This window comes from Petaurus breviceps, unplaced genomic scaffold (genome assembly GCF_028583685.1).
Source record: "Petaurus breviceps papuanus isolate PSGF00001 unplaced genomic scaffold, PetGlider_PUasm1.0 90825, whole genome shotgun sequence".
Taxonomy (NCBI): domain Eukaryota; kingdom Metazoa; phylum Chordata; class Mammalia; order Diprotodontia; family Petauridae; genus Petaurus; species Petaurus breviceps.
In genome coordinates this window covers 6,835,396-6,860,287 of record NW_027187353.1, presented here as the reverse complement: position 1 = coordinate 6,860,287, position 24,892 = coordinate 6,835,396, and the positions used below count along the sequence as shown (strand labels likewise).

General features: G+C 38.0%; 1 protein-coding gene across 2 annotated transcripts in view; it reads left to right on the top strand.

The window, feature by feature from the left end:
• Positions 1-24,892, top strand: part of NEO1 (neogenin 1) — a 279,673-nt gene that overhangs the window by 72,006 nt on the left and 182,775 nt on the right. For both annotated transcript variants that reach the window (XM_069071219.1, XM_069071217.1), the window contains exons 3-4: positions 16,822-17,097; positions 19,701-19,854. In XM_069071219.1, coding sequence (XP_068927320.1) covers positions 16,822-17,097; positions 19,701-19,854 — 430 coding nt within the window. The remainder of the gene's footprint in view (positions 1-16,821; positions 17,098-19,700; positions 19,855-24,892) is intronic.

Below are 24,892 nucleotides of genomic sequence, written 5' to 3'. Positions count from 1 at the left end.
TTATGTCCACTACAAATTTATGTTATGTAATCTCAACTAGACCTTCACTACAGCAAGGCCATCATTCTTTGCCTCTCTAAAGTCAATTTTCTTTGTAAAAGGAAAAAAAAAAGCTAGTCTACTTTCCAAAGCAGCTGTTCTTAATCTTATCTCTTCAAGCCTCCCATGTCACTCTCTTCTGTGATGAGTGAAATCTGAAATAACTGAGGAAACAAAAGTACAATATGCCTCCTAACATATTGATTTATTAAGCAGTACATGCCAATTGCATAACAAATTGGGACCAGACTACTTCAGCTTGGCACTAGACTCCGAATACAGATAGATGGGGGAGATAGATGTTTATGCATTAAAAGAAAACAACAGGATACAAGGTTGTTAAGTATTCTGATTTCTAATGGAAGGAAAGATTAGGGACTTTTCAAGTTGGGAGAGGGAGAGCAAAAAGGTGCAATTCCATGAAATCAGAAAATGAGTTGTCCTACTACCCCAAGTATCTGTATTTCATCAAAGGAGCATGGAAGAGGAGTCCAGATGGTGGATTAGGAGCAGCTGAATCCTCCCAGCTTTTCTCTCCAAACAACTTTAAAATAACACCTCAAATCAAATTTTGGAGTGGTTGAGCCGACAAAAGGTCTGGGTGAGACATTTTTGGGACCTAAGATTTAAGAGATCAGTAGGAGAAGTCCATGACACTGGACTGGAGTTGCTTTTTCTGTTCTGACAGTAGTGGTCTCTGCAGCAGCAGCTTTGGCAGATCTTGGCCCAAAGATGGTAAGGGGATCAGACGGTTGATTAGAAAGAGATCATAGTGGACCTTTTGCTGATACTGGGTATAGCTGGATCTGATTAGCAATTCTGTTGCCCATATGCAGTTCTGGGTCACAGTTTCAGGGCAGAGAGGAGCTATGGTAGTTGGTCACAAGGGAGCAGGGGCTCTGGGCACAGTTCTAATACAAAGAGGAGTTCTTGTGGCTTCAGGGGAGCAGAGGCCCTTCCTGGGTAAAGACCAGAGCACAAACCAGGAAAGCAGTGATGATACCTCCCTTAGGATCATACCATTCCATACCTATCAGAAATGACAAATATTGAAGGGGATGGATGAAGGAAAAATAGGTACACTAATGAACTGTTGGTGGAATAGTGAACTGGTCCAACCATTCTGGAGAACAATTTGAAACTATGCCCAGGGGGCTATGAAACTGTGATTGCCCAGCAATACTGTTGCTAGATGTATATCCCAAAGAGATCAAAGGAAAAGGAACTATATGTACCCAGATATTTATAGCAAATCTTTTTGTGGTGGCAAAGAGTAGGAAATTAAGGGAATGCCCGTCAGTTGGTGAATGGCTGAACAAGTTATGTGGTATATGAGATGATGGAGTACTATTGTGCTATAAGAAATGATGAGGGGGGTGGTTTCAGAAAAATATGGCAAGACCTGCATGAACTGTTACAAAGTAAAGTGAGAAAAATTGGGAGATCATTTTGTACAGACCAGTGTTATAATGATGATCAACTGTGAAAGATTTGACTGATCAATACAGTGATTCAAGATAATTCCAAGACTCATGATGAAAAACACTATCCATCTCCAGAGAGAGAACTGATGAACTCTGAGTGCAAATTGAAATATAATTTTCTTGCTTTGTTTTCCTTGCTTTAAAAAAAATGTATGGCAATACAGAAGTAAGTTTTGGATGATTTCACATGTATAATTGATATCATATTGCTTCTCTTCTCAGTGGTTATGGGAGGAAGGGGGAGAATAAGGAACTCAAACGAAAAAGAAAAGAATGTGAAAAATAAATAAATAATAAATAGCATATTTAAGGAAAAAAGGAACATGGAACAGTAACTAATTGACCAGCACAAGACTAGCTTTCATATAAGACATAACGTTTCACATAAGGTTGCTTAAGATGTATAATTGTAAGAAAATGCCCTACACTAATCTTTGAGTCTGACTGGAAAAGGAAGTGAGCTTGCTCTAGAATTGTCACAAGATAGAATCAGTATGGTCCACTCAATTTCCACAATTCTTTTAATTCTCCACTTTGGTTCATAAAGGAGGGTGCTCAGCCCTCTCTCTCTGGGGATCATTTACCTATAAACCAAATTTATAAGTTTTTAATGTTCTTATGCTTACTATCAACTTTACATACCAAGAAAAGACCACTGGGAAACATCTTCTCACATAGCTTAGTACTCCAGCTAACATGGAGTCTAAGAACAATAATGATGATATACAAACCTTGTTAAATAGGCTCTGTAGACAAACTAAGGCTACAGATTGAAATATTTAGAGGACTCACAATGGACTAATTTTGAGAGGGGAGATTTACATGTCACTAAAGTAACCAAGAAAATTCTGCAAACATAAACACCATGAAGCAAAAAGTTGAAGCAATACAACAATGATAATAATTAACATCAAGTATCTGAGTAATCCACTCCTGATGTCCATTTAATCAGCACATCTTGAATCCCAGGTGTTCCATGTAGTTGTCTAGTCCCTGAAAATATCTTCTCTTGGACATTCTGGAATAGCCTTCATTCTTGGACAGCTCTAAAGGGGGGCTCTTCTCTAGTTCCAAATTATAGATATTTCTAGGTAATTGTGCTAAAATCTGGTAGTAACAAGATTTAATACAACCTCTTGAGTTTGGTTTTCCAATAACTTGTTGATGTAGTGAAAACCAGTTCAAGCCTTATGGTTCTGATCCTATTAAGAACAATACTGTTTAGCTTTAAGAAGAACATAAAATTCAAAACCCATTAGGAACCTGTGACTTTAGAGAATTTTAGTTTTCACATACCACTTATTGTTTTTATCTTTATACCCTGTACCTGATATAAGAATTAAAAAAAAAATTATAAGGATCTAACTTGTAAAACAAACCCTCCTTTCTTGTAAAATTATCAGACAGAAGCTTTGAAAATGGGAAGATAATTTCACTTTCTTTACAACTATCAATGCAATTTTATATTGTTGTTTAGTTGTTTTTAATTGTGTCCAACTAAAAAACCAAAGACCCACCTTGGAGTATCCTTGGCAAAGATACTGGAGTAGTTCGCCATTTCTTTCTCCAGCTCATTTTACACATGAGAAAACTGAGGCAAACAGGGTTAAGTGCCTTATTCAAGATTACACAGCTAGTAAGTGTCTGAGACCAGATTTCTTCTTGACTTCTGGTCTATGCCACGTTAGGTGCCCTTCAATTTTATGTGTAAAACCCTTAATCCAGTTTTGAGAATTTATTACTAAAACAACAATAAGAAAGTCAGAATTTCCATGCTAGATACATTTGGAAGTCTGTCATATACATATTTATATATCCTAGGCTTTTAGAGAAAACAGTCTAATCCTATTGCTTTCTCAAAATGTATTATTCCATTTAATTAGAAAACTTTTACATTGCATTTTTGTCTTTTTACTTTGTCTAATTCTCCCCTTAGGAGATTGTTATAATTTGACTGCAAATAAAGATAAAAATTTTAAGGTTGTTCATACTTGTGTTGTATTATAGTAATTCAGAGATGTTTCTGTGTCAATCTATTAATTAATTGATTTAGTATTGTACTTGTGAAACTTCTAGTGCTCACCTGCCCTGTTTTTAGAAATTTAATATGAAAGGAAAAGGGAGAGACACAGTTATAGAAATATCAAGACTTATCCCCTTAAGAACACAGACTGACCTGACATATCCTATAACAGGGGAAAAATTCCCTTTCCCTTAGCTGTATTTAATTCCAGGCATATATCATATATGATAGCCATGTAGTAAAGCTCCACATTATTCATAGGGTATCAAAAGTCAGGCTTAGTATTACTAGATGGCAAAATTACCTGTTCAGGAAAGAAATAACATGATGGGGAAACTCAGTCAAGACAATCTTATCTTAGGCCATGCCAAGGTCATCCCATCAACTTTTCCTAGGAACAGACATTTATCTGTAGCAGTTTTCAGACAGTAGCACATGCCATATTCTCCTTGCCTGGTAGACTATTGGCTCACTGGCAATTCAGACTGTCATCCATGTAATCAAAATTCAAAACAAAATCAAATTTTATTCACAAGAGTTTTTAACCTTAAATAGCAAAATTACACTAACCATGACTTAGGAAATAAATGTTATTAATTTTTTCATGTTTCTCTTAACAGTTACATTTCATTTATCCTTTGCTTATAAATTAAAACTAACCACATTCTAAGGTTTCAGACATACAGTGAAGGTTGACTCATAATAATGTATTGAAGTTGTGTCTTTAAACCACCCTATACATTTTTGTAATTTTTGTAAGTGATAGCCAAAATATTTTCAAATGAAAGTTGCTATTATAGCAAACTTATAAATACACCTCCCCTCCCCTCTCCCCTCCCCCCCCCCCAAGGAATCTCTTACTGTACTCTCTGCTGTTATCTTAGCTTGTTGGGTTCATTCACCTCTCTTGCATATCTGTTGTCTGGGGTGTTAAGCAAATAATCTCTTCAGGTCTGATTTTCTTTCTAAGAATGCTTCAAATTTCTTTTTATTATTAAATGTTCATTTTTTTTTTCATTTATGGTTAAGATTTTCATAGTAAGTCACCTTGGGCTGCATGCTGAACTCCAGTGGTCTTTGGAATATACTCTTCCATTCCCTCAGTTAGTGATGTGCTGGGTGCATAATAGCCTCGTTTTACTTGAATTTCCTTTCCTTTCTATTTGAAGGGTTTTCTCAGGATGGCTTGAAGAATTTAACCATTATGTGTCTTGGAATTTGCAGCCTTGTTTTGTTGTTGTTGTTTTTCTGCAGGAGATCTAGGAATTCTTTCAATTAGTATTTAATTTTCCGTTTTCAGGAGTTGTGGGCAGTTCTCTCCTTTTATTTCATGCATTGTGGTGTAAGGTTTTTTTTTGTCCTTTTGTGTTAAACAAGGATCTTATGTGATCCTTAGTTTGTCTTTACACATACTGACTTTGAGATCAGTATGTTTTGCTTAGGTAGTGAGTGTATTTTCTTTTCATTTTTTTCTTTTCTTCTAGGCTTATCTTTAATTTTTTAGGATATTTGCATATATTGTTCTCTCCTTTGTTTCTTTGGTGAGACTTGCCATTAAAGACTTTAGTATATCTATTTGCCCCTTATTTTTTGCCATATAGACCATAGAATCTACTGTCAAAATCTTCATTTCTTTTTTGAATCCCTGCAGTTTTTAGGTCATGTGAAAAACAAGATGGCAGACTAGACATTTTTTCCAATCCCTACAACTTCTCAAACCTTTAAATTTCTTCAAAACAGAAATTATATGCTAAAAGTAAAGCAACTTCTGCTATCTCTATGGTCAAGGGATCCAAAAGAAGTTTAAAAAATGGAAAAAAAAACCCTAAGAACTAATGCTCACTGACCCTGAGCTCACTTAGTAAGTACCCTTCTCCCACTTCTCACAGTAGCAGACCCGAGGTCATGCCACATATTTACATCAAGATACGCCTCCGCATCCCACTGTGGACATTTGCTAGGATCCTGATAGACAGCTTGACCTCAGTTCTTCAGGAACAAAAGTCTGCCTCCGGTGTCAACCCAGAAGTAGCAGGGTTGCAAAACTCTGAACTGTTGGTGCCAGTACTGAACCAGAGACTTGAGGAACAGAGGGAGTGGGGTAGGCTACCAAGACACAGCACTGTTTGTGTGGGGGACATGCAGAACTCCAAACTTGAGGGAAACAGTACAGCATCTGGCTACAGCCAGTTCTGACCACCCAAAGTCACTTGGAGCAAAGTCCTAGGCTGGTCAATCATGAATTGCCCAGAGTGGGGAGAGACTGAGACACTTTGAGATCCAGCCCCTAAGGAAACCACAGTCTGAGTGGTGGAAGGAGTCAGGAAGTGAGCAATAAGGAAAATTATTTGGGAAAAAATTTAAAGGACTAATAATTTTAAGAAGAAAATTCAAATACCTTGAACATGACTAGAAAAATCAATAAGAGAAATGATAGCAACAGAAGGAAACGTGTGTGCCAGATCTCTTGTGAACCATAGAATGGCAGGTTATGGTTCCAAGTTCTCCTTAAATCCTAGTGGATCCTTTGTCATATTAAGTGTTGGGTCATTTTCCTTTGTTTTATAGTATTTATTCATAGATGCCTGAACTCGGTTCCTAGATCTGGAGGCCATTTTTCTGTCTTCTGTTAATGTTGGTAAATTTCAGATTTCTTTTTCACTTATTTTACCCCTATTGTTCACTGTCTGAGTCTCCCATCTGATAGTGATTTTCTTGGGGGCTGGATCTAATAGTGTCTCAGCCTCCTCCCTTGCTGGATAATTTATAGTTGACCAGTCTAGGTCTCTGAGTCAAATGAGTTTTGGGGGTGGGGTGGGGACAGCACTGGCCCCAGTTGGATACTGAGCTCTTTTTCTCAGGCTTACAAGAGTTCTACACAACCTCTCCTCACCTCCTACCTGCTTCATGCACACACATTGTGTCCTATCCTACTTCCTCTTTTTCTTAGTTCTCTGGACCAGCACCAACAATTAAGAGAGCTGGATGGAGTATTGGTCCTATGAGACTGATTTCTGAAATTAGAGTCTCCAAAGCCCTGGGAGCAGGACATGGTAGTGTGAGGGATTGAGCTCTTTTTCAAGGCCAGAAATGCTTATTGTCTATTTCTCTCTGTTGCTGTCCTGCTTCCCAATCCCTCCTTATGGCAGGTTTCTGCCCCTGGAATATTGCTGTAATGCTGTCTTTCTGTTGATCTATCAAAGAGGAGGCACATTTTTGCAGCCTGGAGGTGACATCTTCTTGGAACTGGGGAGAGGGTAGGAGAACCAGAGTGTGGTGATGGGTTTTGTTGTGAATTGGGGGGGAGGGGGGGAGGTGTGTCAGGTGCTTGGGTTGGATTCTTGAGTTGGCTAAGTGCACCCTTGCTGGTAGGGTGGGAGGTGGGAAGGGATATTGAGTGACCTTAGTACAAAAGTCAGTTCATGGTTTGGTTTTGTTTTTTTTCCCAACCTTCTTTTGGATCTTGTATGTCCTAAATCAGGGGTGGGGAACCTGTGGCCTCAAGGCCGCATGTAGCCTTCTAGTTCCTTGGGTATAGCCTTTTGACTTGAGTCCAGGTTTTACAGAACAAATCCTTTTATTAAGAGGATTTGTTCTGTGAAATTTGACTTTAGTCAAAAGGCCACACTTGAGGACCTAGAGGGCCACAGGTTCCCCACTCCTGTCCTAAATCATCAAATGTGTAGTCCTTCATCTTGATCACATGGCCTACAAGTCCCCTGTTTACTATTGTTCATTCTTTTCAGTCATGTGTAATGGTGTCTTTTAAATGGTGACTAGATATACTAAAGTGCTTACTGACAAAACCGAAAGACTTCTTTACATATCTACTTAGAAATAAATTTGGCTTTCATAATTTTGTTACCTTGGTATCTAACAATTCTAGTTATACAGGACTCCTTAGGTCCAACTCTTGGTGACCCCATATTGGTTCTTGGCAGAGATACTATTGGCTATTTCCTTTTCCAGCTGATTTAACAGATGAAGCAAACAGGGTTAAATTACTTGCCCAGGGTCACACTGCTATGAGGTGTCTGAGGCAGGATTTGAATTCAGAAAGATGAGTCATCGTGACTCTAGGCCCAGCACTCTGCACTGCAGACATGTAGCTGCCTATTTACTGTGCTTCACAGTGAATCAGTCCCTCTCCCATCTCAGCCTTTTCACTGGCTCTCCCTTAGTCCTGGAATGCAATGTCCCTGCATATCTGCTTCTTTGCTTTCCTAATTCAGTTCAGATTCTACCTTCTATGTGAGGTCTTTCCCAGTTACCACCTCTGCTAGTGCCTTCCCCTCCAAGATTACTTTTCACTCACTCTGTATAGGTCCTGATTGTACCGATTTACATGTTCCATTCTCCTCCTCTCTTTAGAATGGAAGTTCCTTGAGGACAGGGGCTGGATGGCTTTGTCTTGTTTTGGTCTTTCTTTGTTTTCCCAGTGCCCTGGTACATAGTAAGCATTTCATAAATGCTCATTGATTGACTGGTTGGCATTCTTTTTTTTTTTTTTCGCTTTTTTGGAGGGCAATTGGGGTTGTGACTTGCCCAAAGTCACACAACTAGTAAATGTGTTAAGTGTCTGAGGCTGGATTTGAATTCAGGTCCTCCTGACTTCAGGGCTGGTGCTCTATTCACTGCACCACCTAGCCACCCCAGACTGGTTGGCATTCTGAAAAAGAGTTGCTTTATGTAGCATTAAAAACCTTTCGTTTTCAAACCCAAATCTTGGAGTTTTTTATTTCACCAGGATTGGAAATTAAGAGGATAAATTCACCTTGTAAATAAAGACCAGGCGCTTGTTTTCCATGAGAGAATAGTAACTCTTACATTTTTTTTGACCTAAGGAGTCCTGTATAACTAGAATTGTTAGATAACAAGGTGACAAAATTATGAAAGCCAAACCTGTTTCTAAGTAGCTATGTAAAGAAGTCTTTCAGTTTTGTGGGTAAGCACTTTAGTATATCTAGTCACCACTTAAAAGATACTATTAAACTTAATGATTGTTTTGTGAAGGCAAAGGAGTGTCCAGTAGATGTGAAAAAGGCTTTCAGAAAGGTGGTTTTATATGAAGGAGGAACGTTTATATTTATCTTAGTTCCTTTTAGTTTAGACTGTTAAATATTTAATCTCAAACATTCATAGCACTTGATATTTAGAGAGAGAGAAGGGTCTTACTCAAGGCCTCTGTTTCCGTAGGGGAGATGTGGGAGGGATGTGTCATATAGTTTTCATTTTTTGTAATCTTTTAAAAATTAGTAATACTGGGGCGGCTAGGTGGCAGAGTGAATAGGGCACCGGCCCTGGAGTCAGGAGGATCTGAGTTCATATCCAATCTCAGACACTTAACACTTACTAGCCAAGTGACCTTGGGCAAGTTAATTAACCCCAATTGCCCAGCCTTCCCCCGCTCCAAAAAAGAAAAAAATATTTACTAATATGAAGGGTCTATTTTTCATGGCAGAGCAACAAATACTTTGATAGATCTGTAGCCTCACTAATGCCAGTCCTTCCTGTATTGATGCAGACGGCAGTGCATCCTCACATTCTTATTCAGGGTAACTCTTATCTATATAATAGTTGGTCCATGCACAATGGGGGCCTCACTCTAGATCCTTGGACATTGCCCCGAGGCCTGTTGAGTCCATAAGCTGTCAATGGGTTATTCTTTGCTCTAAACATGTGACTTAACTTTTTTTTTTCCTCATCATATTTCTGATGATTTTTTTGTCACTTCTCATATTTCTTCCTTGGTGATATATTGTAGTGAATCCTATGTATCACGCTCCTCTCCACATTCTTTCAGTGACCTTCAGCTTTTAGTTCTGTGGATACCATGGCATTCGTTGGTTCACAACCATATTCATCACCAGAAGAATATTGTTGTGAAAGAGATGAACCCTATTTCAGGGAGAAGCTTGGGATTATTTAAAAATTTTTAAATTTACTGTGCAGTTTTCCAAACAGAATCCAGCCTGCTCTTTTGCCCTTCTTATTCAATAATAGGTCAAGCTCATTGTCATTTGTACTGCCCAACATAGAGGGACTGCTGTACCAGCTCTGGGAGTTGTCTCCAAATGTATTTTGTTGTCAGAAAAGTTGGCTAAATTAAAAAAAAAATCTACCTGGTATTTTCAGTGCTGTATATGTAGTCCAATCTGTTTTGAGAGGATAAGAATTTCATTTAGGAGCCTCTGCATTGTTCTAGGTCTTGATTCAATCAGCATGAGGCTTTCTGGGAACAAGAGAATCTAGAAAACTGTACCATTTATCTGAAACCTGTCTTTTGTTTGTATTCTGTCCTGGACATTCTTGATGGTAGCAAGGTCCTTTGATGAGCATATGTTCCTCTTTTATGCCTCTCTCTCTGTGTTAATAATCAGAGGATTGTGGAATAAATCTTCTTCTGTCTTAAAAATTAGTCATATGATATTGGCATATGGGTGGTCCATACTTTGTTGGAGGAGAGCTTTCAAGTAGTGCTTTGTTGATGTAAATCATGCTTTCATTTTTCTTAAATAATAACCATGCTGGGGCCAATTATTTGATTTTAAAGATATAGGCTGCTTAAGACTTTTATTCATGAAGATCTGCTTATTCTTCTTTGCTTCATCAAGGAGGCTTGTTTAAATTGTATGTAATGGTTGTTGTTTTTTAATCTGGACTTGTCCTATCATTGTTATAAAGAAATCCCTTTTTTTAGGAAACGCTATATTGATACAAATTGGCCTATCATCCATAACTTATTGTTGTAAAGAGTTGTTTGGGGCACCGTGTGGTTAAGTTTCTTTTTCTTTAATCATAGAGGTGTTATAGATAAGAACACAAATTAAGGTCTTAGATTTAGAGCTGAAAGGAACCTTAGTCACTTTTTAAATAAGGAAACTTAGATCCAGAGAAGCTACATTATTTGCTCCAGATCATAGGTAGTAGGTGGCAGGGCTAATATTTGGACCTAAGTGTTTAGCTCATATCCATCTTTTCCCTGTGCCTTGCTTATCCTAACTTCATTGTCAGCCTTTGATTTATGATTTCATGTTGCCTTTTGAGTAAATTATTCTTATAAAATTTTTATATGGGACATTTTAAATATTTTAAATGGGATAATAGACATATGGGTTGGCTTATATTTGGTCACTTTTTTCCCTGTAAGATTTGAGATTTTTTCCCCCCAAGCCTTTGGTATACTTCCCTTGTTTAATGTCTTAAAATCTAACCCTTGGGGCAGCTAGGTGGCCTAGTGAATAGAACACTGGCCCTGGAGTCAGGAGGACCTGAGTTCAAATTTGGCCTCAGACACTTAACACTTACTAGCTGTGTGATCTTGGGCAAGTCACTTAATCCCAATTGCCCTGCCTTCTCCCCTCCAAAAAACCCAAGAAATAAAATCTAACCTTCAGGGTGGCTAGGTGGCGCAGTGAGTAAAGCCCTGGCCCTGGAGTCAGGAGGACCTGAGTTTGTTCTGGCCTCAGACAACATCCACACAAAAAACTAGTCGTGTAACCTTGGGCAAGTTACTTAACCCCAATTGCCCTCCAAAAAAAAAAATCTAACCCTCATTTCACCCCAAATAATGTTGCCTTGAGCAAGGACATCTAGTCCAGCAGCTCTTCTCATTTTTGTTTTTTTTAGTGTGGTGTTCTACTTCCTCAAGAAGCCCCCTGGAGACTGTGATGTTAGTCTCTTGATAAGGGTGGCCCCATTGTCTTTGCAAAACAGCTTATTATAAAACTCTTTATGTCTTTTTGTCCCCTTTCTAGTATTATCCTTAAGTGCTCTTAAAATAATTTTTCCTGGTTGAGTCTCCTGACAGTCATTCTATATATAAACATGTTCTGTCTCTTCGTTGTCTTATAAAGTGATATTATCAATGATCTTTCACCATTGCACTCTGTAAGATTCTACAAATAAGTTTATCTATACCATTGTTGTACTTCACTGATAGATCTCTTTTAGTTAGAACACTTAGTACTTAACTGACTTGTTTCCTTTTAGTTTTGTTTCATTTGTGTGTGTCCAACGTCCTCAGTTAAATGAACCAGGTTTTAATTGCCGTGTGTGGACGGGAACTTTTTAAATACTTCTTTTATACTGGCTGAGCATTGCCAAGGATGCTTTTCCTAAAAGACTTTCACTTCAAAATCAGAAGCTGTGCCTCCTGATGCATTCTCTTTGTATCTAATTAGATGTATCACAGGATTTCCCTTTTCGATTTCCTACCATCTTCTTCATAACCTTATCAGTAGCCTTGTTCTGAAGGACCTGGACCCTACACTTTTGATTAGTGACAGCCTCTTTGGGACCACTATTGTCCTTTTCACAAAGAGTCTTAGCTATGCTTTATTTCATTCATGACTGACCATTTCCTCCATAGCTTCTCTAATAGTTTTGATCCCTGGTCTCTGAGTACCCTTTCCTTCCTCTATTTCCCTTCCTAGTTCTGGAACTGTGAATAATAGGCAGATCAACTCATTGTTCCTGGATGGCATGTATCCACCTATTATTTCCATATGACCCCATTCTGAGGCAGCTAAGTGACTCAGTAAATAGAGTTCCAGGCCTGGAGTCAGGAAGACCTGAGTTCAAATCCAGTTTCAGACACTTTCCTACTGTGTGACCCTGGGTAAGTTACTTAACCTCTGTTTGCCTTTGTCCATTGGAGAAGGAAGTAGCAAACCACTCCGGTATGTTTGCCAAGAAAACACCATGGACAGTATGATCCATAGGATCACACAACTTAACAACAACTGTAGTGGCCCACTCACAGTACAAATAACTTTCAGGACTGAAATGTCATCCTCTGGTCAAGATTCTTCTCCTCCACCGTTAGCATGTAAGCTCCTTAAAGGGAGAGTCTATCTTTCTGTTTTTGGTGGGGAAGAAAGGTGGTATCCCCAGCTCTTTGTAACATTTTTGGTACATTTAAATATTTATTGATTTATCCATTCTGATTTTGTTGTAGTTGTTCTACATGGCTCAGTTTATTTCAGTCAAGTTTCTTTAGAAAGTGATGCTAGATGTTTGTACCTTTTGGTTTTTCTGATTGTTCTCATTAATCTCAACCATTAGAAGAGGAAACGCTGTGGGCATATTTTACTTAGATTTTAGTAGTGCTTGTGATAAAGTATCTCCACTATTTCTGTAGCAATTATGATGAAATATGGATTAGACAATAATATAATTAGGCTCAGAACCAGTAGAATAGTTGATTCAAAGTAGTTTTTAATGATTTCAGAGCTAACATGTCAGGAGGTCCAGTGCAATGCCCCAAGGATTTGTGACTGGTTCTGTGCTGTTCAACATTTTTATTAATGATTTAGATATATGGATGATATATTCATCAAATTTTCAGATGACACAAAACAGAAAGGAATAACTACCCCGAGAAAGGATCTGAAAGGCCAAAGCACTGGCTTAAAACTGATAAAATGAATTTCAGTTAATTGGATACAAAAAATACCAACTTCACAAATATAAGATGGGGGAGTCATAGATAAACAACATAGACAGAAAAAGATCTGGGGGTTTTAAGGTAAAGCAGGCTTAATGTGAGACAGCAGTTTGATGTAGCACCAAAAAAGCTCATACAGTCTGGGGTTGTATTGAGTGGCAGACCTTTCAGGAATAAGGAGATGATAGTTCCACTGTTCTCTGCCCACATCAGACCTCACCTAGAGTATTGTGTTTAGTTCTGGGCACTCTTAAGAAGGACATTGATCGTCTGAAGAATGTCCAAAGGAGGGAAGAGATTGTGAAGGGCCTTAAGTCCATATGTCATGTTAAGATTGTCAGGAAATTGAAGAAACTTCAAATAGTGTTCCTCTTCTTGTCTCTCTTTTAGAAGGCACAGTGCTTAGCAGCTGTTATTTCAGATCTCACAATCTCACACCTGTGTGCTTCCCACTGGGATTTAAGCAAATCTGCTAGCATCTGATGAATGTTAATGGGCATTTCAGGGAATAGGGAAATAAAGGGGAAAGCCTTTTTTATCTCTCAACCTCCCAAGTGACACCTTGACACCTTGACATTCAGATATTTATTTAATGATGATTCTGACTGAAGTTCCCCCCTCCCCACATTATTAAATTCTCAGAATTACTCTCTACTGTTAAATCTCTGTCTGATGAGAACTGAATATGTGAAGGGTTTTTCCCTCATTCTTTTTTATGTAGGTTTGCCTAGGTTATGTTGCCTGGATTTTCACCCTTCTCGCTATCTCTTATTGCAAAGAATTTAAAAAAAAAAAGACAAAAGGAAAAGAGGAACATGAGATAACAATTCAGCAAAGCCTATCAATATTTTGCAAAAAATCTGAAATTATATTTTTTTCGTTTCATATTTGTAGACTGTCTTTGTAAAGGAATGGATTAGTTTTTTTCTCATCTCTTTGCTTTGGGCTAAAGCTTGCTCTAAGTATTTTTGCAGTGTTCATTTTTATTTTTTTGTGGTGGCTCTTTTTCCATTTTTGTTGTCATTGTCTTATTTTCTTGGCTCTGTCTGCTTAAGTTTGCATTTGCTCATGCTCCTCTGTATTCATCATGTATGTTGCTTCTTACAGCACAGTGAGTTTTGATTACATTCATGTACCACTGTATATTTAGCCATTACCCAGCTGATTAACCTCTACTTTGTTTCTGGTTCACCAAATGCAGCTATTCTTACTTTAGTCAGTAACATACCTGGCATCTCTCTTTAGGATAAGGATCTCGACCTTGGTGTGGATGGACATTTTAGCTATTTGTTTGTTGAATTCCAAATTGCTTTCTGGAATGTTTGTGCTAATTTATAACTCCACCAACAATATGTCATTGTGCCTCTCTTTTAAATTCTCTCCTCCATTTTAATTTCTAAGATTTTTTTTGTCCAGTATGAGTTTTCTGGTATGTACAGTAATATTTATACAACTTCATGATTTACAAAGCACTTTATATACATTATATGCATTATATTCTATGGCGACCTGACAAAACTGATGCAGTTCCTATGATGCTTCTAAAATGCTTTTGACTCTGCTTTTAACTCTCCAGACTTCACCCCTTGATTGGAGGGAGGAGGGTGGAGGGTGTAGCAATTAACTCCTCCTTTTGAAGCAGCTTTGCTGGTAGCTACATTTTCTTTCAATTTCTCTGCTTAGTTTCTAAGGAACATTTTCCTCCCTCCTTCCTGGGGGAGTGCTGTTTCCCCCCTCCTCCATTTTTACTTCCTTTTGTGATGACATCTCCCGTTTGATTGTAAGCTCCTTGAGCACAGAAACTGCCCCCCCCTTTCTTATTTATATATCTAACACAGCATCGGCCCTGGCACATACAGGTGACTAATAAATGCTTATTGAATTCATCATGTTCTAGTGACCATTTCACTCTTTGCCTCTTGACTCTCTTCTAATTGATGAGTTCTTCTCAGAATTTCCATTTTTGAGCAGGTGGCCACACCAACCGTGTCCACTCCTTCACTGCTCTCCCAGCTCTGTTCTCAACTCAAATTCTCCCTCCTTCATGATCTCCACCCCTTGCTGAGCTCCCTTTTAGGTGTTGTCTCACCTCCTCCCCATTGGAATGTAAGCTCTTGGAGATGGGGACTTTGTTTCTATCCCCAGTACTTCATGTGCCAGTATCTGACACAGAGTCATCACTTCAAAGATGCTTGTAGACTTGTAGAGCTTAAAGCATTCTAGAATGTCAGTTGTTATTATATACATTCAATTTGTTGTTTTCCTGTCCAAGTGCAAATTATTTATTGCTGCCAAAGTCCTCTTGCAGTGCCTCAGAATGAAATCAAGGTGACATTGTATGCTTAAAGGAGTCCACACCAATGGAGTACCAGCCAAGCTTGAACCTTTTAAATGTGATATGACCGTGGACTATGTTTGTCATTTTGGTACCAGCCTTACTAAGTTCCAGGAAGCTCATCATTAGAAGGTGTGGCCCCCAAGTGAAGAATTAATTTTGGTCACAACGCATGTAAAGCAGATGTCAGTCCTCCCTCCCAACCCCTCAAGTTCTGTACCTTTTTTTCTCATTACCAGCTTTGTTCTCATGTATCTCATATTTTCCTGCCCCTGTAATATTCTTCCACCATGATGTTTCTTCTGTTTTTACCTCTATTGAAAGTCCAGCTAGGTGGTATAGTGGGTAGGACAGGGTACTTGGAGGGAGAAAGATCTGGGTTCAAATCCTGCCTCAAATACTTAACAGCAATGTGATCGAAGACAAGTCACTGTATCACCTCTGTACCTGGCTGGGTTCCTTCCTCAGTAAAATACAGTGGTTGGACTTGATTTTGAAGGTACTTCTAGCTCTAGGTAGGTGATCATAGGATTTTCATGTGATTGCTTTCCACTATATTTACTTGCATTTAACAAACATTGCCTCCATTTGGTATATCTTCATAGGCTTTTATAGCTTTCATTTTGCAGAGTTAGGATAACTGCACTCATCAGATCTTTTTGTATGCCTCTCAGTTATACCTCTGAAGTTGTGTTTAAACACTTTTTCCATTGAGATGTTTAGCTCATTTTGTTTATTACCCATACTTGGCTCATGTGTGTGATTGTTGATTGACCCTGATCTTGGTGCTTTTGTTTGTAGTATCTGATTTTATGGTTCTTTTTGGGAAGTTTTCCTTCTGTAGATTCACTTTAATTTTAAATCCCCCTTGAGTAGATTACCCATGGTTCAGGCTAATTACAGGTGATTAACTTGGAGAAGAGAAGACCTAGGAGGAGTTGGATAGTACTCTCTTCTTACACAGCTGTTTACTTCTCACGTCTTCATGTTGTCCACCCATATTCTTGTTTCTTTTTTATATTCTTCTTAATGTCTTGAATACTGTAGTTTCTAGTCCAGAATTGGGCTAAGTGGTCCCGGGATGGCACTGATAGTCTATCTGAGCTTCAAAGAAAGGAAGCTGAGGCAGGTGGAAGAGTAAGCTCTGGCTACACATAAGCATGCAGAGAGACTCCCCCACCATTACTGAGGCACCTGCCGCCATCTGCTGAGCTGCTGAGAAGGGGAATGACTGTCTGGGGGTCACATGACCAGCAGGTGACAGAGGTGGGGCTTAAGCCCTGGTTCTTCAGCTCCTGAGGCCAGCACTCTTTGGACTCTGCCATGCAGTTTATTTGTCATAACAGCAATTCAATGTTATATTTCATATGAATTTAACATCTTCCACATATTTTAGTAAATTCTTTCTAGGGTATAAGCATTCAAGGAATGAGAGTCTACATTTCTGAACAACGAATGACTGATTCCATTTGTCCCTTCCCATCCCTTTTAGGTCTTCCCAGGTTTGCCAGTCAGCCTGAATCCTCATCAGTCTATGCTGGAAACAGTGCAGTACTCAACTGTGAAGTCAATGCTGATTTGGTCCCGTTTGTGAGGTGGGAGCAGGATCGACAGCCACTTGTTTTGGATGGCAGAGTCATCAAACTCCCAAACGGAGCTCTGGTTATCAGCAACGTTACGGAAGGAGACAGAGGGCTTTATCGCTGCATAATTGAAAGTGGTGGGCCTCCGAAGTACAGTGAGGAGGCTGAGCTGAAAGTTCTTCCAGGTATGAAGTTGTCACATACATTTCTGCTTCTTGTCATTTTTAAAGAGAGGTCATTGTGTTCATTAGAAGTTGATGTTTGGCCCACCCATGGAAAAACACATTTTGTTATTATTGTAACAAGTCTTGTAACATGTTTGAAAGGTGCCTCTGTACAGTGCATCCTGGAGTAAGACTGACAGTAATGAATGGTGAAGTTCAGTGAGCATTACCCTTTGTGCCTGGGCTGCCTTAATGACTGCTCCTCTTCTGATGCATTCCCACACCAGTGTTCCCACTCAGGGTGTCTGCATTTCAGGATCCAGGGACCTGGACAACTGAGATTATCTCTGTGGAGGATCCTCATTTGTAGACTTCCCCAACTTCCCGTTTTTGTAGATTTTAGAAGGTTTTTGTCATTGGTACTTCCTGCAGTAACTGAATACAGTGAGCTTATTAAATACTTATTGAATGAATGAGACTAGATGAACAAAAATAAAAATGCTTAGGTGATCTCATACATTTTTTGAAAATATAATTTAAAACTTTTTCAGTTAAAAACACCCCTGTTTTGTTTACAATGTGGGTATTAATGATTGAGCTCCCATGATTTACTGGGTGATATGTAGAAGATACCAGTAATGTAGTTTTATCCTCCTGACAGTTGGTGAATGTGACTACAGTGCTTTGATTGGACATGTGAATTTAGTAAAGTTCTTCTGACCTTCTACCAACACTTAACTGTGAAACTTTTGAAATAACTTTCTCTCGGTTTTCCCTCCACTTCACTTTTCCTCCCCTAATCCTTCTACCCCCATTTACATAGTTGTCTAGAAACATACTTTTAAGCTCATTATCAACATCAGCAGTGATCACGTGTGGCATTTAATTTAAATTATGATTAAATTTAAATTATGAACAAGGATCACCGTTGACACATAGATCATCCACCAAACTTGCCTAGTGCTGGGCCCACTGGGCAGAAGCACTGATTGCTAAAAGGTACTGTGGCCAAAAGATGTATTAGTGTAGTAGATCATTTATAATGATTTTCTCAAAGGTGAAAACTTTTTCACTTATTTTTTAATCTAATATGGCCTTATGAAGCACTTAAAAATATCCTGCAATCTTTACCTTGATTGTGGCATATTTTGTTTCTGAGTTTAAAACCTGTGCTTAATTTTGAATCTGCCCCTCTGCAGAAGGACCAGATCCCATGACAAATTGTCCTGTTCAGGAGTTAGTTACAAAGCTTGAAAAATCTTTGTCTATGTTCTTCTTTTTCCTAAAATGTTTAACTCTGATGATAGAGCTTTCCTATCTACTCTCCTTGTTCTTCTTTTTTTCTCTATTTAGAAGGTTCTGTAACATGTAAGCATCCCTGCAGAGTGCAAAGATGCACTCTGATTTCTTGGCCCATCTTCTACATTTTTTTTCTGCCAAAATAGGTTAAAGACCTTTCCTGGCTTCAAAATTTGTGTAAGTTAATAAATTTACATCCTTAATTCCAATTAGAGAATAACTCACCTTATTTTGATCTCTTATTGCTTCATACTTTTATTGTTGCAGTAACTTGCTACTGTTCTCTTTGCCTACTAAAATCTGATGCCAAACTTACCTATCCAGCCTTATTTCCCAACACTTCCTTATAAGATCCCTATACTCTAAGTTACATTGGTCTTTTTGCTAGTCTAAATAATCTGTAAGAGGCAGCTAGGTGGTACAGTGAATAGATTGCTGGATGTAGGGTCTGGAAGATCTGAATTCAAATCCAGCCTTACATACTTAACTAATTGCATGACCCTAGGTGAGTCATTTAATCTCTATATGCTTCAGTTTCCCGATATGCAAAATGGACTGTGCATGATTGTTCTGAGGGCAATATGAGGTAGTATTTGTAAAGTACTTTGCAAACCTTCACATTATTATTAATCTATTTATTCATCCATCCATTTCTTCCTTTCTTTGTTTTTGCTGACCATTTTCTGAACACATTTTGTATATGCTATACCTTTGGTGTTGCTGTTTTTATTTATGCCTGAATTGTCACCTCTAACTTCCTACTCCCAAGCTCAGAGACATAGTATGATGCTGGTTCATGTCCTGCCTCGGAAGTTATAGTAGTATATTGTGTGATTGCTGTAGCTTATTAGAGCTTCCTCTGTCAACAAAATTATAGGTCCTAATGTCATATTCCCTGCCACCTTCCCCTCAAAATTCCATCTGTCTTTTAAGGTTCTCCTTCCTGAAGACATTACTAATTACCTTAGCCCTGAGCTATCCTTTCTCTTACTTCCTTTGACACTTTGTTTATTACCACTCAGCACTTTTAAAGTTGTATTTTAGTTTTATATACACCTTCCTGATTAGATTTTCTACTCCTGGAAGTACAGGGCTATATGTTAAACATCTGTATGTCTCTGTGACTCATAATAGTGTTTTTCATATAGTAGACAATATTTTTTCATTAATTTGTTGAAGTACATTTTTATATGTACTGTCTTGGTGTGTAATGTGATAATGTCCCTAATTTAAAGACATGAACTGAATTCAGTAATTAGCTATTAATGAAGTGGCTTAAATTGTTAATTGTTAATCATTGTCCATTATTTTGGAAATGTTTTTAGATCCTGAGATTCCATCCAACTTGGTATTTTTGAGCCAGCCTTCACCACTAATCAAAGTTATTGGGCAAAGTGCAGTCTTGCCATGTGTTGCTTCAGGAATTCCTTCACCTGTCATCAGATGGACAAGAAATGAGGAGGCCCTTAGCCCAGAAAGGTAAATGGTAACTGATTAAAAATCCTTTCTACAATTAAATTATACTAAAATTTACTTTGATCTCATTAGAGACTACTGTTATACAACATTTTAAGAATCATTGTGTATGCCCAGTCTGATTAGAATTGTATGGGTGGGGAGAGGAATACTTTTAAAATGTGAAGAAATGACTTTGGAGGGGGGAAGGAAAGGCAGTTGGGGTTAAGTGACTTGCCCAACGTCACACAGCTAGTAAATGTGTTGAGTGTCTGGGGCTGGATTTGAACTCAGTTCCTCCTGACTCCAGGGCCCATGCTCTATTCACTGCACCACCTAGCTGCCCCTAATCTTGTCCTCTTGGTTTAATATTCCTTCTTCTTTAGCATTCATTGACAGTCCCATCTTCTTGAAGGATTATGACCAAACTGCTCTGTCTCTCCCTTCTTGAATTCTTAGCCTCCCTTAACACAGATTCTTCAGCTTTTTTCTGTGGTCACTTTAATGGTCTAAAGAATCTTATGAACCTCTTCTCACAATACTGACTGTGAATGTATGAAATAACACATTGGATTACAAAGGAAGTTAATTATATTGAAATACAGTTATATTTTTTTAAAGTTATATACCCTAGAAAATAGCACTAGAGTTTATTGAGAGTTATTGAGGGTGTGTGTGACATGTTCAGATCTGTGTTCAGAGAGATAAGTTTGACAGTGAAGTGGAGGATGGACTGGAGAGGGGAGAGACTCAGATCAACCCACAGGCTATTGAAATAGTCCTGGCTAGAGGTGATGAAGGCCTGCACTAGAGTAATGTCAATGTCGGAGAAGAGAAAGGGTCTGATACAAGAGGTAGAATCAACAGGATTTGACAACAGATTGGATATGGGGGGCAAGGGAGCTGTGAGAGAATGACAAGTCTGTGCTAATATCTGGGTTGTGAGCCTGGGAGTATAGCAGAATAAAAAAACTTTAGTCCGTGTTTGTGAGTTTTTTCAAAGAACCAAAGGGAGAACAAATGAATTGAGAATAAAATTAAACTTAAGTGAAGAACAATGTAGAAAAAGGAAAACTAAAAGCAGTAATGTTTAAACAAAAACACATAATCTCTATGCAAGTAAAGCACATTCATCTTGAAGACAACATGTATACAGAAAAGTTAGCTATTATTGGTCTCCTTGAAAAACATGATAAATCAACAAACCTAAACACCACAGTGTAAGAAATGATCAAAGAAAACCAGAAATTTTGAGTATAGGGAAATGACTCCCTAGTTTAAAAACTCAGATTGTTTCCAAGGGTCGGGGCTAGGGTCAAGGGACCAAGACAGAGACCTTTAAATATAAAGGAAAGAAAGTTTGAAGACACACAAGATTTTTCTTTACCCATTAGAAACCATAGAAGAGAATGGAGTAATTTATTTTGAAAAGCAAAGGAGCTCAAAATGCATCTGTAAACCTAAGCCTATTTATGTATGAAAATAATGGATGTTCAATAAAAAAGAGGCATTTGAAGCATTTCCACACGTGAAATCAAGAAATGAGCAGATTATACAATTTAAAAATAAAGGCATATTTGGGGATATTACAGATTTGGTCCCAGACTACTACAATAAAACAAATACTGCAATAAAGTGAGTCATATGAATTTTTTGGTTTCCCATGGTATAATGGTAATGGGAATTTGAAGATCTTCCCTGCCCCTTGTATTGGCAAGCTAACAGGTACTTAGCACTTAGTTTCAAGTTTATAATTGTGTCAAGTATTAAGACCCAGAATTTGTGAATCCCACAGTGGGATGGACTTGTTGACCTAACAGGGAGGTGTTAATACTGTATATAAGGAAAAACCCAAGCTGAGAGAAGCCAGAACTGGGAGTGAACATCTGAAGGCTGGATTGCTATTGCTGGAGAGAGAGTAGAGAACTGAGAAGAACTGAGAAGAGAAATGAGAACTGAGGACTGAACTGAAAATTGAGAAGAGCTGAGAAATGAGAAGAGAGGAGAACTGGGAGGAGGCATGGCTGTGGTGTGGGTACTTTGTCTGTTTTGATGTTACTTTTTCAGGTTCCTCTGCTGATAGAGAATGGTGCTGTTGTTACAGAAGCCCCAGGACCTTGCTGCTGGTTCAGAAGCCCTGAAAGAAGATTTTCTTGTTGTATGTTTACAGAAATCCTGAAGGAGGGTCTTGCTGATATTTTCAGAGTTCCTGGGACTATACTAATGATTTGTGCTGATTCCTCTGACATTGTTGTTGGATCTGTGTTGATTTCACAGGCATAAAGTAAAATGATGAGGATGCCAGCAATGTTTCCGGATATTATTGTGGCTTTGTTAAGCTTTGTCTTCCCAGAAACAGAAACTGTGAAGGATTTGAGGTGGACTAGACACTGTGAACTTCAGTATGGAACAGGAACTGGATCAGGAGCTGGGACCATGAAAGAGGAACCATGGAAGCAGAAAGCCAACCTCAAGTCAAGATGAAAAGACCTCTCCTTGGGTATTTAATGCAAACTGAGAAGATAGTGATTTACTAGGGGTGGAGAACTTTGACCTTTACATTTAGATGATTGAGTTAAGGACTTACTAATTAAGGATGATTGGAAACTAATCTTCAGTTAAGAAGAAAGAAGATTTTTTGATTGAAGAGATTAAGACAGTGTGACCTAAGGGTGTACTTTGTGGCAATTAAGGAGGCTTGCCTCCTTAAGAATGAATGAGTTACTAAATGAATATACTTTGTTTAAAACTATGTGACCACCTTGGTGAAAACTTAAGTGGCCATTTTAGTGATAAGTTGTTATGCCATAACATGGTGAATGCTGTATTTTGATTTTCTGTGAATGTTTTGTTTTAGTTTGTTACTGAATCAATAGAGAATTCACTCTACTGTGTAATCAGAACCCTGGAAGCTGTTCATAGCAGCAGTCCTCTGCAAAGCTGCTCATGCTTGGCTTTACACATTGCACATAAAAGTTATGTTTACGACATACTGTAGTCTTTTTAAGTATGCAATAGTATTATTTCTAAAAAAAAGTACACACATTAATTTAAAAATACTCTATTGCTAAAAACCATCTGAGCCTTCAGTGAGTTGTAATCTTTTTGCTGGTAATGGGTGTTGATAGGGGTAATAGATGTTGATGACTGATGAGGATGGTGGGTGCTGCAGTTTTGGGTGGCTGTGTGTGTCAGTTTCTTAGAATAAGAAAGTGATAAAGTTTGTCACATGGGTTGACACTTCCTTTCACTTGAACACTTAGAGGTCATTGTAGAGGTGTAAATTGGCCTAATTTCTATATTGTTGTGTCTCAGGGAATAGAAGGAGACAAGCAATGGCCATTTGGTGGAACAGTCCAAACACACACAACATTTATTAAGGGCTCTGTCTTATATACGTGCAATTCATGGTGCCCCAAAACAATGACAATATGTCAAAGGTCACTGATTATATATTGGTGAAATAATGATAATGAACTAATTATTAAAAGATTTGAAATTTTGCAATTTACCAAAATGTAACAGACACAATGTGGCAGATGCTGTGGGGAAAATGACCTCAAATAGACCTCAAAATAAGGTTGCCACAAACCTTTGATCCATAAAAACCACAATATCTGCAAAGCACAATAAAATGACTTGTGCTTGTACCCAGACAATATCAACCCAAGAAAGGTTGATAAATACAACTACCAATGAAAGTATAAAAAAATTTCCCCTTCTCTAGAAACTTTTAATCAGGGAGGAAAACTAGAAGGAGAAAGGGAAAAAAAAGAAGCACCTAAAGGGTTAAAAATAATGATAGTTTCCATTAAGAGATTTTCTTCTTCAAGTTCATGAAAGGATAAAGATGAAAATGTAACTTAAAAAAATAGAAAAAATGGGGAGGAGAAACAGACCTGAAACACTGTGAACTAAACTTCAAATCTTCTCCTCTTCCAGCCCCTACAAGAGAATCAGTACATTTTGTGAGACTAAACTCCAAAATATAAGAGTACATCAATGGAGGAGGGAAGGTAGAAAATAGGGAGGTAGACAGTGATTAAGGGATTTGCCCAGGGTTACAGAATTATTGTGTCTGAGGTTCCATTTGAGCTCAGCTTCCTGATTCTAGGTGTAGTGCTCTATCTTCTGTGCCACCTACCTGCCTTTAAATCTGAATGGATTAAAACTTTTTAACTGTGAATGGATTAACCAATTCAATAAAAGGGAGTGACAGATTAGATAAGAAAACAAAACCCCATAATTTATTGCTTGAAAGGATCACCCCTTAAAAGTAAAGAAGTGCAGAGAATAACACTTTTGTGGCCTGGAAGCCACAGGTTCCTTACCTCTGCAGTAGGTAAATTTGAAAAAGCATGAGTTGCAGTCATGCTGTCAGACAATTTTAAAGCAAAAATTCACACTATAGAGAAAAACAAGGAGACTCTATTATTTATACTCAAAGGAATCATAGACAACAAATCTATGTCTGTATTATAGTGTTCAAACACTATAGAATCTAAATTCATAAAGTAAAAATTAAATTACAAAAAAAGACAGTAACATAATTATGAGATCTGCGTCTCAGATTTGGGCAAATCTAACAAGAGTAAGCAAAAGGAAAAATGCAGAATTTTACAAATTACTAGGGAAATTAGAACGAAAAGACTTATGGCATTTAAAAAATGGAAATATTAAAGAATGTACATATTTCTTAGCATTACAAAAATTGGCAGTATATTAGTTCACAAAGATATTGCAACTAAATGTAAAATGGCAGAAATAAACCATAATGCAATGAAAATAGTAATCAGCTCAGGGAGCACAAACAAAAGACAGGTGCAAGGGAGATTTCACAGTGAATTCCTAAATAATGAGTCAGTCAAAGAGCAAATCATAGAAAGATACTTTCATGAAAAACAGTAAATACTGAAGAAACTACATGCAGTGATTTCTAGTATCCAGTTAAAGCAGTCCTCAAGGAAAAAATTTAATCCCTAAAAGCACAGTAACCAAATAGAAAAGGCGAGTATTTAGGTGTTACTCGTGTTCTCTCTCTCTCTCTCTCTCTCTCTCTCTC